The sequence below is a fragment of the Gopherus evgoodei genome, chromosome 2 (assembly GCF_007399415.2).
Source record: "Gopherus evgoodei ecotype Sinaloan lineage chromosome 2, rGopEvg1_v1.p, whole genome shotgun sequence".
Classification (NCBI taxonomy): Eukaryota; Metazoa; Chordata; order Testudines; family Testudinidae; genus Gopherus; species Gopherus evgoodei.
Window position 1 is genome coordinate 48,036,356 of NC_044323.1, and position 13,626 is coordinate 48,049,981.

At 39.0% G+C, this 13,626-nt stretch overlaps 1 protein-coding gene across 9 annotated transcripts in view; it reads left to right on the forward strand.

Annotated features, from left to right (window-relative positions):
* Window positions 1-13,626, forward strand: part of PPP1R9A (protein phosphatase 1 regulatory subunit 9A) — a 258,577-nt gene that overhangs the window by 135,299 nt on the left and 109,652 nt on the right. For all 9 annotated transcript variants that reach the window (XM_030550586.1, XM_030550585.1, XM_030550584.1 and 6 more), the window contains exons 3-5: window positions 2,418-2,550; window positions 3,066-3,186; window positions 8,949-9,053. In XM_030550586.1, coding sequence (XP_030406446.1) covers window positions 2,418-2,550; window positions 3,066-3,186; window positions 8,949-9,053 — 359 coding nt within the window. The remainder of the gene's footprint in view (window positions 1-2,417; window positions 2,551-3,065; window positions 3,187-8,948; window positions 9,054-13,626) is intronic.

Below are 13,626 nucleotides of genomic sequence, written 5' to 3' on the forward strand. Positions count from 1 at the left end.
CCACCCCCTGGCCAGGTCGGAGGCAGTAAGCCAGAGCCGGACAGTCTGGGGCAGCTGCTGCTCTGAGTCGTGTCATGGACCAGGCAGTGGCAGTGTTCGCTCCTCTCCTGCTGGTGCCCTGGGTTGAAGCTGCTCCTCAGTTCCCAGCCCGCTTTGCTCATGCAGCTTGTAAGAGCTGCCAGGGTGAGGAGACCTGGCTCCGTGGCTGGCAGAGCTTTCGTGGAACAGGGACTGCAAGGGAGTCCTCCTGGCACACAGCCCATAGCTACTCTCCCTGCCCTCTGAGCTACTCCCAAGCCCGCACATGGCCCCTGGCTACCTCCTGCCCACATACAGCCCCTAGCTAGCCTCTCTCTGTACCCCAGCTACCCCCTCCCTGCACCCTGAGCTACCCCCGTGCCTGCACACAGCCCCAGCTACCCGCTCCCTGCCCCTTGAGCTACCCGCTGCCTGCACCCTAAACTGTTTTCAAACTTTTTGAGCTAAGTCCCATATCTTTGAGTTGTAATTTTTGGTTGCGCGCCCCCTCCCCTGCAACCCAGACAGGCTGGGTGGCCTGCTGAGATGAGTCAGGGAGTGGAAGTGGTGCTCTCCCTGGACCTCGCCATGTGGACGTGGCTCGAGTCCTGGTGGCCCCTGCCCCCCCAAAATAGAAGTCAAACTACGCCTATGTCCAAGGCCCCTGCCCTGAGGGTCCCACACCCCCACTGGGCCCTGGAGTTTTTATAGTATGTTGAAGGGGGCCTCAGAAAAAGGTTGAGAACCACTGGTATAAGTGATCTCTTACCACAAAATCCAGTTTGTCTAAGTGGCAAGATAGACTGGAGAATCTCAGGAGACTGTGACTCCATGGTAAGACTGGTATTGTAATCCAAGAGTTCACATTTGTTACTGTCTTGCTGAAATCTAATTATAGAACATACCACCAGGGTGTCTGCCCTGTTTTCTGACCATCTGCCCTGAAGCAGACACTCATGGTTGTGAGTCGCTCCAAAGAGCATGAGGACCTTATCACAAATTCTGTGCTACTAGTAACATAGTATCGTACTACTGGTTTCCTTACAATAATATTAATATAGCTACTATTTTAGGGGAATTAATGCGGTACTGACTAAGTTGCTTCCACAGCACTGCAGAGAAGATTTTATTATCTTGGACAGTAGCATCAATACTTTGAGCAATGACTATTTTCTTCATGATTCTAGTGGTATTGTAAGGTTTTCTTGACAGTCCTATTAATATGAAGGCGATGGATTGTTCTACCAAGGAAACATGTGATGAGTTTAGATTCTTTGAGGAAGCATGTGAACTCTAGGCTTAAATCCAAAGCAAAAATGTGCCAAGACACCATCTGAAACTCAGTGTGTCTACAAGCTGGAAAGCCGTCTCTGACATGATTATGGAGATTTGTTACGCAAAGAAGGCATTCTAGACTGCAGTATGGGTTTAATTGTTTCAGTCTTATTGTTTTTACTTCTTTTCAGTCAGTATTTCCAAAGACAGAAAATATAATGTTTCCTCTGTATAAATCCATGGTACGCCCACATCTTGATTACTGCATGCAGATGTGATCGCCCCATCTCAAAAAAGATATTGGAAATGGAAAAGGTTCACAAAAGTCTAACTAAAATGTTTAGGGGTATGGAGTTTTTGCCAGATGAGGAGAGATTAAATAAGACTGGGACTTTTCAGCTTGGAAAAGAGACTACTAGGAGAGGATATGATTGAAGTCTATAAAATCATGACTGATGTGGAGAAAGTAAGTAAGTGTTATTTACTCCTTCTCATAACATCAGAACTAGGGGTCACTCAATGAAATTAATAGGCTGCGGATTTAAAACAGAAGGAAGTATTTTCACACAATGCACAGTCAACCTGTGGAACTCCTTGCCAGAGGATGTTGTAAATGGTTTTTCATATTAGCAGTAGTCAGCTTCAGCTTTGGTTTTGTGTGTGCAAATTGGACCCTCAGGAGGAAAAATCAGAGTTGAGATTAGATACAAGTTACAGTTAATCACAGTAGTTCCTGTGTGTTCTACTTTCATAAGTATTTGGAGATCTTTACTATTTAGATGGAGCAATGTTTGATTGGAACCATATGTTTGTGTGTTTAATTATTGAAAGAAGTAGAATGAGTCAGTCCTTCTAAAACATATACTGCATTTATAACCACATATGGTAAAAATGAGTTAGTTATATTCAGAATTGATTTTCAGTCCTTAGGAGACTGTTTCATGAATAAAGTGCTAATTTAAAAACCTGAACTTTGAGGGGAGGAGGGGAACATTGCCTTAAAAACTCATTTCAACCAATGTAATAGAAAAAGCTATAAAAATGGATACATATAGCAGCTATTTCCTTAAGTTAACTGTCTTTTCTGGAATGGATAGTTGATCAATACTGGCATATTTTCAAAGGTTTTCAACACATACTCCAATGAAGACTATGACCGGAGAAATGATGAAGTTGACCCAGTGGCTGCATCAGCTGAATATGAACTTGAAAAGCGCGTGGAAAAGCTAGAGCTTTTTCCAGTGGAACTAGGAAAAGGTATGCATTCTGAGCACCACTTGCAATTTCTCTAAACTGATGTGCAAATCTTTAAAGGGATTGCTGCATTTGCTTAGAGGGCATAACTTTAATTCTCGAGGAGCCGTTGCAAATCTCTTGGCCCTTCAGACTGAAAAATATTCAGTAATAATTATTTAAAGAACCAGCTTGAGGACAATAGTTCTGTATTTCTGTAAGAATATTGTTTCGTGTAGTTCACCTTACACGTTGATTGACATGATTTTTCATATTAACTTTTCATTCTCCTCTGGAACACTATCTGTCTTGGCTAACTGTAGTAACCTTTTCCAAATGGCAAATGCAATATTATATATCTTTGGTGTGTTATTAAAACTGCAGAAAATTAAGGTTCTCACCAAGGAAATACTAAAAATGGGTTTAATCATGTGAAAAAATCAAAAGAAAACAAAAGCTATACGCAAATGTACGTCTTTAAATGCCAAATTACTTTAAAATCAAGCATGTGTTGCTGCTTTTACTTGTCTTCTCCACAGATGAAGATGGACTTGGCATCAGTATTATTGGAATGGGAGTTGGAGCAGATGCAGGCCTTGAAAAACTGGGAATATTTGTCAAAACAGTAACAGAAGGTGGGGCAGCCGAAAGAGATGGCAGGTAAACTAGATTCAGTGTTTGGAATCTTCCTCAGCAATGGTTATTGTGGATATTGATTTTTGTAGAAAATAATTTCTGGTGGTTTGCATATGGCAAAAAGTTGTGTGTAATTTTATAACTAGAAATTTGAGTTAGTGTTCTGGCCCAAATGTTCTAATTTGGGTACCTAAAGGTAGGCTTCTAAATTGGCTTCAAAGAGAATTTTTAATGATCGGTATCTGTGAAAAAATGTTCCTCAGCAACATTTTCCTAGCTTTTCCTGTGCAGTTTTGTGCCCCTGAGTTCCTCATTTCTCACTTAACATGCACTTTTTGAAAATCACTAGTGCAAAGTGATCTTCAGTATTATAAATTCTTCTTTGAGTGATTGCACACATGCATTCCAGCTCTCGATAACTTTACTCTCTGCAAGGTGGTGTCAGGAAATAAATCAATGGTGATGTGGCACATCCAGTCGATAAATGGTTGATGCAAACAAAAGTGCTTTTACTGAAAGCTTTTACTTTATTTAGTCTCCATCACTTACATATGTCCTCAACAGGTTAAGAGAGCACTGCAAATAAACCTCAGATTAGTATTTAGGCAAGATCTTAAGGAGGTCTCGAGTGGAGATCTGTAGACTTCTGGTGGCCTCCCTTCTGTCTGCAGGGGAACATGAGAGGGATCCCAGAAATGTCTGAAGTGTCCTAAGTATTAAAATGTCCACCGAGTTCAGACCTCTTCCCCCTTTTATACCCAATTACATAGCTTGTTCATAAAAAACAAAAACAAAAAATCCTGCTGAGCAGAAGTTGTGTGGAGTTTTCCATCCAGTGAATTTTCCATCGGTTAACCAAATGTATTTCACAAGCAACAGTTAAAATGTTGCCAGACTTCCTATCGTGCAAAACCTCATGCTTCAGCAGCTTTGAGAAGCTCAAGTCAGGAGGGCGCATGGCCATGCTTACTTCTTGTGGGCATTCACTTTCCCCTCCTGTTAGTTGTGCTAAGGTTTCAGTAGCTGCCTTTTTAGCTGCTTTCAGCAATAAGCGTAATAATTGGTATTCCAGCTGCTGGCAGTGGTCTAGGCATGTTACTATGCTGTGGGCTATCAAAAATCTCCCCCCTAAAAATCCACCCAGCTTATGAACAGTTCTTGTGTTTTTCAGAAGATCAGGATTACTTTCAGTATCAAGTGTTCCCGTTCGACCTTCTTGCCTGCCCCAAGAGTGTTCCTTGAGATACTGGCAGTGGTCGCAGCTTACCTTCAATGTCTGGGCATAGTAATTTTTCTATACCTCAATGACTGGCTACTCAAGGGCCAATCTTAAAATGAGGTTTTTGACACCATAAGGATGATGAGATCTGAGTTCTGCAAGCTAGAATTGCCGCTCAACATTGAGAAATTTACTTTGAGCCTGGTGCAAAGAGTGGAGTTCATAGGAGCCTCCTTAGACACTATATCAGCCAGGGCTTATCTTCCCTCCAACAGATTATCGATGTTAGCAGATGTCATCTCAAAGATTCAAAGCAGCCCACAGAGATTGACAAGAAGTCGTCTTCAATTGCTTGGATGTATGGCAGTCTGCACCTTTGTGACACCACATATGAGGCTCCTTCTTTGATGTTTTGGGGGCTGGTTCAGGACTGTTTATACTCCAGACAAACACAGCCTGCACAAGTTGGTGTAGGTCCCTCATCAGGGAGATCATACTAGATTTTTGCTTTAGCCCCTTTAATATTTGTCCTCAATTGACTAATGCTCAGGCAGCTGAGAAAGAACTCTCTCATGTTCTTTCCAAAAGACTTCATTAATTTGAGACAGGTGTACACAGCTCTCTGAATATGGAGCAGCCTATCCCTGAATATGGAATATCTATTGTGCATCAGGTCTGGAGGTTCTTTCAACCTCATCCTTATATGGTAATCAGTAAGCATAATAATTAAAAGACCATCTTTTAGTAATAAATATGAATATATTTTGAGGAATGTCTCAAATATCCTAGAATAATTGATTAAAGATTGGGATGGGATTTCTAATATTGTAATTTTTAGATAAGAATCATACTTCAATATTGCAGAAAAGCATGGAAAATTTACTGTAACAAGTCAGCAGATTACTCCGGGTATTACTTGCCCTCAGGGAAGATGAGAAACCTGTAGTGTGGGAATTCCAAGTGACTGAGCACCACTGTCTTAATTCATGCTGCTCTAGACATAGCAGATGTTGGGTAGTTACCATGTAAAGGGCATTCTGTGGTAAATGTCATTGGCCAATTTAACCAGAGAGCTTGTTGTAAGCTCCAGTCCAAATTAAGAATAGGATGCTAGATAGACAGAGGTAATAAAAAGTGAAGGAATCAGTGGGCAAACTGAGTATCAAATATCAATACTCTTATCACATGTGATAGGATAACTGGCTACTTTGTATAAATAATCTCCCAGTTCAAGTACAGGACAGGTGTAGTGAATTATATGTCATTTGAAAATATTTTTCTGATAATAAATTTACCTGAGAACAGCTTCTGAGGAGTGTGTAACAGTTCACAACTTGAAACGTACTAAATTATATCTCTGCAAAATATGAATTCACATTTTTAGGGCCTAATTCTGCAACCTTTCTGATATTGAGTAGCAATTATGCAAGTTGTTCCAGCAACTTAAATTAGTTCATATTGGTGAATAACTGCTGTTACCTGTGAGGCTTGAAGAACTAGCCCTTCGAAAATAATAGAGAAACCACCAATTTCATTCATAATAAAATGCTGTTAAACTTTTTCTTTTTAAGTCTTTGTCACCCGTAAACCTTTCTCCCATTTGATACTTAATTTGTTCTCTCTCTCACACTCACACACACACGTGCTCGAAATAGCATGTTGTTATTCAGATTACTGCCAAGCTATTCAACACATCTCTAAAAGTGAGTCAGGAACAGGATGGCGGAAGAAGGAAATGCGGGGGTGAAAGGGTGAAAATAACTGTCTGGAAATTAATTGCACCTGATGTAAATTAATAGCCATCCTTCATCTTCATATTGATCATAAAAAATCCTTTAATATTTAGAAAAGGATGCTGTTGATTCTGCTGTTTAAAAAAAGATTTTAGGACTGAATTTTTCCTCCTGCTCCTTTGTCATTTAATGCTGATTTTGTAAAGACAACTACCTATGTGCACCATCCAATACAAACCTGACAAAGTCATCTTGACAGTTATATCTTCAAAATCCCAGATGGATAAAGAGAGAGGAAAGAATTAAATTTATTGAAAAGGAACTCTGATTATTTTATTCTGTAATTTTAACATACATTTAACATGTTACCTCTACATTTTTTATTAGCATTTTTATTCCATTTTTACATATTAAGGCCTGAGTTTCAAAAGGTCAGATACAAAATGATGCTAATATACGTAAGCATGTTTGCCTAATTTCTGTATAGTTCCATGTGCAATTTGTGAATTTCCACTTGCAAATGGCCAGCTATTTGACAAACTGGCCATTTGTGCACAAATAACAGATTTGCATGTGAAATCATGTTAATTGCAAAAGCAGTTTTAACAAGCAAAAATGCACATTAATTTCTTTATGGACTGGCCTTTTGACAAAACAGTTCTCAATTACATGGAAAATCATATTAGTATTGGCTTATTTTGGTAGTGTCTCCAGGGTCAAGGATTCTTTCCAAACATAGAATAAGACATGACTGGAAAATAAACGTGATTACTCTTACATGTGTATATATAGGAATACTTACTTGGCATCATATAAGAAATGTCCTTTTGGATGGCACATATTATGTATTTGGAGGATTAAGAAGACAGAAATAAGTCATGGAAATAAATTAGTTAGCAGCAAAGAAAAGAAATACAGAGAGAAGTAAAAACCAAAGTGAGCTAATGGACAAAAAGACTGTCAAAATCTGTCAATCTTTTTATATTATTGAAGTATGTTCAATGTAACGGCAACAGTTACATGTATAAAAATGACATACAGTTCTGAAGGGGAGAGGGGGGCAAGTGGGGTTGCAAAGATGCAGTTTGTAGGCTTCCACAAAAGCAATATTTTCAAAATTTGCTGTCTCCAGCTGGGAAATAATCCAGTGATCCACAGTTGGTCCACAGTGACAGTATGAACTTAGAAGCTACCAAAGTAGCTCCAAGGAGCCATTTATGTTCAGCAGTATAGTCCAAAAAGTTGGAAGATATTATTCAAAAGGCATGTAGAAATGTGAGGTGTTATGCCAAAGCTGAGAGTGAAATTATTTTTAGTACTCCTCCACAAAATGTAGTTTCTAATTTGCATTCCCGGAGCATGTGGTTCTGAGGTCCTATGGAAAACTTCCATTATTAGGTATTTATGCTCAGGAGAAAGTGCCATTTTTAAATATCTTGACTTAAAACAAGAAGTTTTCATCTGCTCTGTTTCTGTTGGTTCTTTTTAAATCTGTGTTATCTGATATAGTAGTTCACATACAGATTCCGAAAATACGTTTCGTTTACAATTTTTATATCCTTTTTTATTCAAAAAACTGTTGGAATTTGTATGTTTCTAGCAGAGTTGAATTTGATATGGCTCTCTTCCCTCCACGTACCTTTAATAAATGATGATGCTATCTCTGCCCTAGGGATGCATGTTTGTGTATTCCAGAACAAAGAGTAGCAATTCATTTTTTTTAACTTTGTCACATGGAGCAGTAGATTGTGTTATAAATAGATGTTTAAAATCTAGGAGATTCTTCCCCTGGTAAAACAATGTAAGGCCTTATCCTTCATTGCTTGTACACCCAAGACTCCCTTTCAGGTAATTGAGAATTCCTAGTATCCAGGGGATGCAAGATCAGACCTCTTAGGGTAAATTAGTCTTTAAAATTACCTTTATCTGAAATTTAGGCATAATCTACTGAGCAGCGGCCTTTTAGATACATTATAGATTATTAAAATATTCTTTTGCTCTAAAGAATACTCAGTTTTCAAGTAGCATGAAATACTAAAACTGCAGTTTACATTGTTCTTCAAGATTGCTTAGAAAAGTACAATGTATAAGTTATTCAAGTATCTCAAGGTATGTCTACACTACGACCACTATAGCAACATAGCTCTGATGCTTCAGCTGTGTCACTGTAGTACTATAGCTGACACTTCCTACGTCAGTGGAAGGGGTTTTCCCCTCAGTGTAGTTAATCCACCTCTCCTAGAGTTGGTAACCAGGTCTACGGGCAAATTCTTCCATCAGCTTAGCTGTGTCTACGCTCTGGGCTAGGTTGACCTAACTACGGCATACAGTCCTGAGTGATGTAGCTAGGTCACTTTAACTTTTAAGTATAGACCAGGTCTAAGTTTAGTTTTGTAATGTTCCAGATTCAGCAATTTGTTTTACCTGTGATTACATACAGTACTACTGATATGGAGGATGGAGGAATGTAATTACTCATAATACTAAGATTGTCTAAAGTTGTAATGATGAGATATCTGTACACAGGCAGTGACATAATTTTGTATTTTTTTCCTTGCTGTTGCTTCCAGTACTCAGCAATATTAAATAGCAAAGCATGCTTTGCCCCACTTCAGGAATGCATTTAAGCATGTGCTATATACCAGTGAAGCCAGCCCTTTCCTGAATTGGGATCTATATCACACACAAATAAGCTTCATTATGTTGTATGGATGGCATTTACCTCAGTTTGTTTTATTTTGGTAAAACTTCAAACACTTTTTTAAAAGCTACAATTATTGCTTCCTTTTATGTTTTGATGAGTAATTTAGGAATTTTATTTGTTTTTCTGAAAGGATCCAAGTAAATGACCAAATTGTAGAAGTGGATGGAATCAGTCTGGTTGGCGTTACACAAAATTTTGCTGCAACAGTTCTCAGAAACACCAAAGGAAATGTCAGGTGCGTAAATATGTTTGAAGAAGAACACACTGATGGTACTAAACATTTCAAATTATCTAGTTGCTTCCATAAGGAATATCAATTTCTTGAGGTAGGAGCAATACAAGAAAGTGGAAAGGGAGAGGGCTCTATGTCCTTTAAACCTGTGACATCACTGCTGGGACTCGCAGCAATAGTATAAATGATATTAATTTTTTGTGATGTGACTACATGATAATTAAGATTTGGACTGAAACCACAGGTAGGGTCAGATCCTCAGTTGCTGTAATTTGATAAAGCTTGTTTTCTTTCAAAGGATTTAAACCAGGCTCTGACCCATTGTTCACATAAGCCACCAAATAGGTGCCAGTTAGATGGAAACCTCAAGGAGAATCATTACCAATACTATTCCAGTACTAATTCACTGAGCCACCCTTTTTCCAGTACTTGCTCTGGTTTATCCCCATATCAGATAGTTTGTCTACCTCCTTCCTATCAAATGTTTTATTCATTTGATTAGCTCCTGCTAGTTAAAAGGGATTGTTGCAAGTGTCAATAAAATGACACTTGCAACATTAGAAAATATTGTAAAATTCACTGAGTAAAATTCGTAATAAAAGATGTAAATTCATAATGCAAAAATGTAAAATACTTGTAAGAACCATAATACAATAATGTGATTATTCCCCTCTATTCGGCACTGGTGAGGCCACATCTGGAGTATTGTATCCAGTTTTGGGCCCCCCACTACAGAAAGGATGTGGACAAATTGGAGAGAGTTCAGCGGAGGGCAACGGAAATGATTAGGGGTCTGGGGCACATGATTTATGAGGAGAGGCTAAGGGAACTGGGCTTATTTAGTCTGCAGAAGAGAAGAGTGAGGGGGGATTTGATAGGAACTTTCAACTACCTGAAGTGGGGTTTCAAAGAGGATGGAGCTGGGCTGTTCTCAGTGGTGGCAGATGACAGAACAAGAAGCAATGGTCTCAAGTTGCAGTGAGGGAGGCCTAGGTTGGATATTAGGAAAAACTTTTTCACTAGGAGGGTGGTGAAGCACTGGAATGGGTTATCTAGGGAGGTGATGGAATCTCCATCCGTAGAAGTTTTTAGTTTAGTTTTTAGTTTTAGTGGGATGATTTAGTTGGGAATTGGTCTTGCTTTGAGCAGGTGCTTGGACTAGATGACCTCCTGAGGTCTCTTACAAACCTAGAGGTTTGAGTTTTTACATTGTTGCTATTTTAAAGCTTAAAATACTGAGTTTTCAGAGACAGACTGGCTGAACACATCAGTGTCACAACTGGATAAAGAGGATTTTAAAAAATAATATACATATTTCAATGAAAATATTTTTATAAGAATATACATGCACACTTACAGAAAGCTTATGCCATTAGCACCCCTTCCTACTGATGCAGGTATCTGCTGAGGAGAAAGAATGGGATAGAATTCGGTAGAACACCCTTTCTGATTTTGCCTCATTTAAGAAAACTGTATGATAAGGACCCTCCAGTTTCCTCAGTTATAATTGTGTCCAAGGTTCCATTGTCCATCTCACAGGGAAGCTCAGAAATGTGTGAAATGTTATTGGCCAGGCTGCTTGGGATCAGGAGAGTGAGAATATTTGCCAAGCTCCATCATGAAGTCTGTGACATAGATATCACACACAAGTACTGGTTAGGCCCTGGCAAGTTGCACTGGTTTATGTTCTGCTTACTTCAATGCACTGTGTTTGCTTTTAATTACTGAAAGCTAGACACATTCCTGAAACCCTCCCCTAACATCGCTCTTAGTGTAATTCCTTTTGAAAGTGAATCTCAGGATGCCAAAGGTTACTACCAGCTTGAAAGTGTGGCTCTACCATAAACATAAATATTTGCTTATACAGTAGATTGGATCAATCACATCAATCAAAGATAATGTCAATCAAATGATCAATCAAAGATAATGTCTCTTAAAAACATTCATAAAAGGATTGCATATTTTGCTGTCATTTTTATTCCCTCTTATGCATGCAGAAACCATGTCTGTGTTGTAAAGGAAAAAAAAATCTGTTTTATGGCAGAACCTGTCTCCTGTTTCAGTTGCTGTGACACAGTAGTAGCATTACAGAACAATCTCTCATCCTTCCTCTCTTTTGTGGACATACGTTCACTCCATCCCACATACCCTCTCTGGGGCCTTAGGAGAGCTTCCGAGGATCATCTAGGACAGGACTCCTCTCCTTTCCACAGCTATTTGTGCCTGGCTGCTGTAAGTATAGGCAATATTCATGCTGGCATTTGAGCATCATCACTTCCTTAGCAGCTGCCATTAATGATTCACATCACTTGTGGGGGAGTGGAAAGGAATGAGTGCTGAGAATCCCATGCAGGTAAGGAGAGTCGATATTGTTTCTGATTCCTATCTTCAGCCTCTCATGTTGCCAGGGAGTGCAAGTGATGTAAAACCCCCTCCTTTTCAGGAGGAAATGAGATGGGAAGCTAAGCAAAACTGCAAATGGAGACACATTGGTGAGAAAATGTGGAGGTAGAACTCCCTTGCTATCTATTAAAGATGTTTCTGTAGCAAATCCACATACCAACCTCTGATGGGAGAGATCACACACATACTGTTTAATAGAATTAAAGTTCTGCTTTAATTACTATATATGTTACAGTGTTGACTTAATTAATTTTACATAATTGCTTTAATGAGCACTTCGTGGCCTCTGCGCTATCCAAGTGACAGCATGTGAACTAACAACCTAACTTTTAATGAGCACAGTTTTGTTTTTTTTTCACATCTTGAATACAGCCCATACTGTGTGTACACATGTTCTCTCTGGATTGCCACATGAACATAGTTCTGTGTGTCTCCAACATTCCTTCCCCTTACAGCCCAAAACGTTACACACTGCCATTTTTCAAGTTGTCTAGCAAAATGCATTTTAGCCTTTGCATTGAGGCTTATACTCGATCGATCATGTGGAAAGACATTTATGAAAGGAGTGAAATTGAAACTACTTTTGTAATTCTCACCAATAATTTGGTCACTACTTCTTCAGAAAGCTAGTATAATGCTGATCTTTAGTGATTTCCCCCCCTTTGAGCTTTATAAACATTTTTGAATAGTCATGATAATGGAGGTTAGTGACCTAGAATAGATTCTTCAATATTGCTTCCAGAAAAATGTAACCAACCTTCTGTAATTAACACAATAAAGAGACAGTGAAAACAAAGCCGTGGCTTCTATTTTTAAACTGTTCCAATTCAAGATAACCCCTCACACCCAGAAAATAAATCGCATAAAAACTTGAAGGAGCTGATGGTTTTCTATTATTTTAAATGTTATGCTATTCAGAAGAATTGCCATGCCAGAATAGTTCAACCAGTTTGCCATTCTATGTCTGGCAACAGCCTATATGCTTTACAGGAAGACATTCATCAACTGTGCTCTGTACAATTTGAATAGTGGTGGTACTGAGGGCCATTATATTGTAAACCATTTCAAGCCAGGAGGTGCGGCAGTACTCCCAGCACTCCTAGTTCCAGCACTGTGCTCTGCTATCCCTCTGTGGGAAAGGGAGCAGGGGGAGTTATTTCCTAATTCCAGCTGACAAATACATTCTGACCTAAAGAATGTAAATTGATAGCCCTTGTAAGAACATAAGAACGGCCATACTGGGTCAGAACAAAGGTCCATCATGTCAAGAGTCTTGTCTTCCATCAGTGGCCAATGCCAAGTGCTTCAGAGGGAATGAATAGAACTAGTAATCATCAACATCCCCTAGCAAAGAGTTCCACAGGTTGGCTGTGCATTGTGAGAAGAAATACTTCCTTTTGTTTTAAACCTGCTGCCTATTAATTTCATTTGGTGACCCCTGGTTCTTGTGTTATGACAAGGAGTAAATAGCACATCCTTATTTACTTTCTCCACACCAGTCATGATTTTATAGACCTATGTCATTATCCCCCCTTAGTCGTCTCTTTTCCAAGCGGAAAAGTCCCAGTCTTATTAATCTCTCCTCATATGGCAGTTGCTCCATACCCCTAATCATTTTTGTTGCCCTTTTCTGAACCTTTTCCAATTCCAGTAATATATCTTTTTAGAGATGGGGTGACCACATCTGCACACAGTATTCAAGATGTGGGTGTACCATGGATTTATATAGAGGCAATATGCTATTTTCTGTCGTATTATCTATCCCTTTCCTAATAATTCCCAATATTCCATGTTAGCTGCACATTGAGTGGATATATTCAGAGAGCTATCCACAATGACTCCCAAGAACTCTTTCTTGAGTGGTAACAACTAATTTAGACGCCATCAATTTATATGTATGGTTGGGATTATGTTTTCCAATGGGCATTACTTTGCATTTATCAATGCTGCATTCCATTTGCCGTTTTGTTGCCCAGTCATCCAATTTTGTGAGATTCCTTTGTAACTCTTTGCTGTCTGCTTTGTACTTGAGTAGTTTTTTATCATCTTTAAATTTTACCACCTCTTTATTTATGCGTTTTTGCAGATCATTTGAATATGTTGAATAGTACTGGTCCCAGTACAGACTCCTGGCGGACACCACTATTTACCTTTCTCCATTCTGAAAATTGAC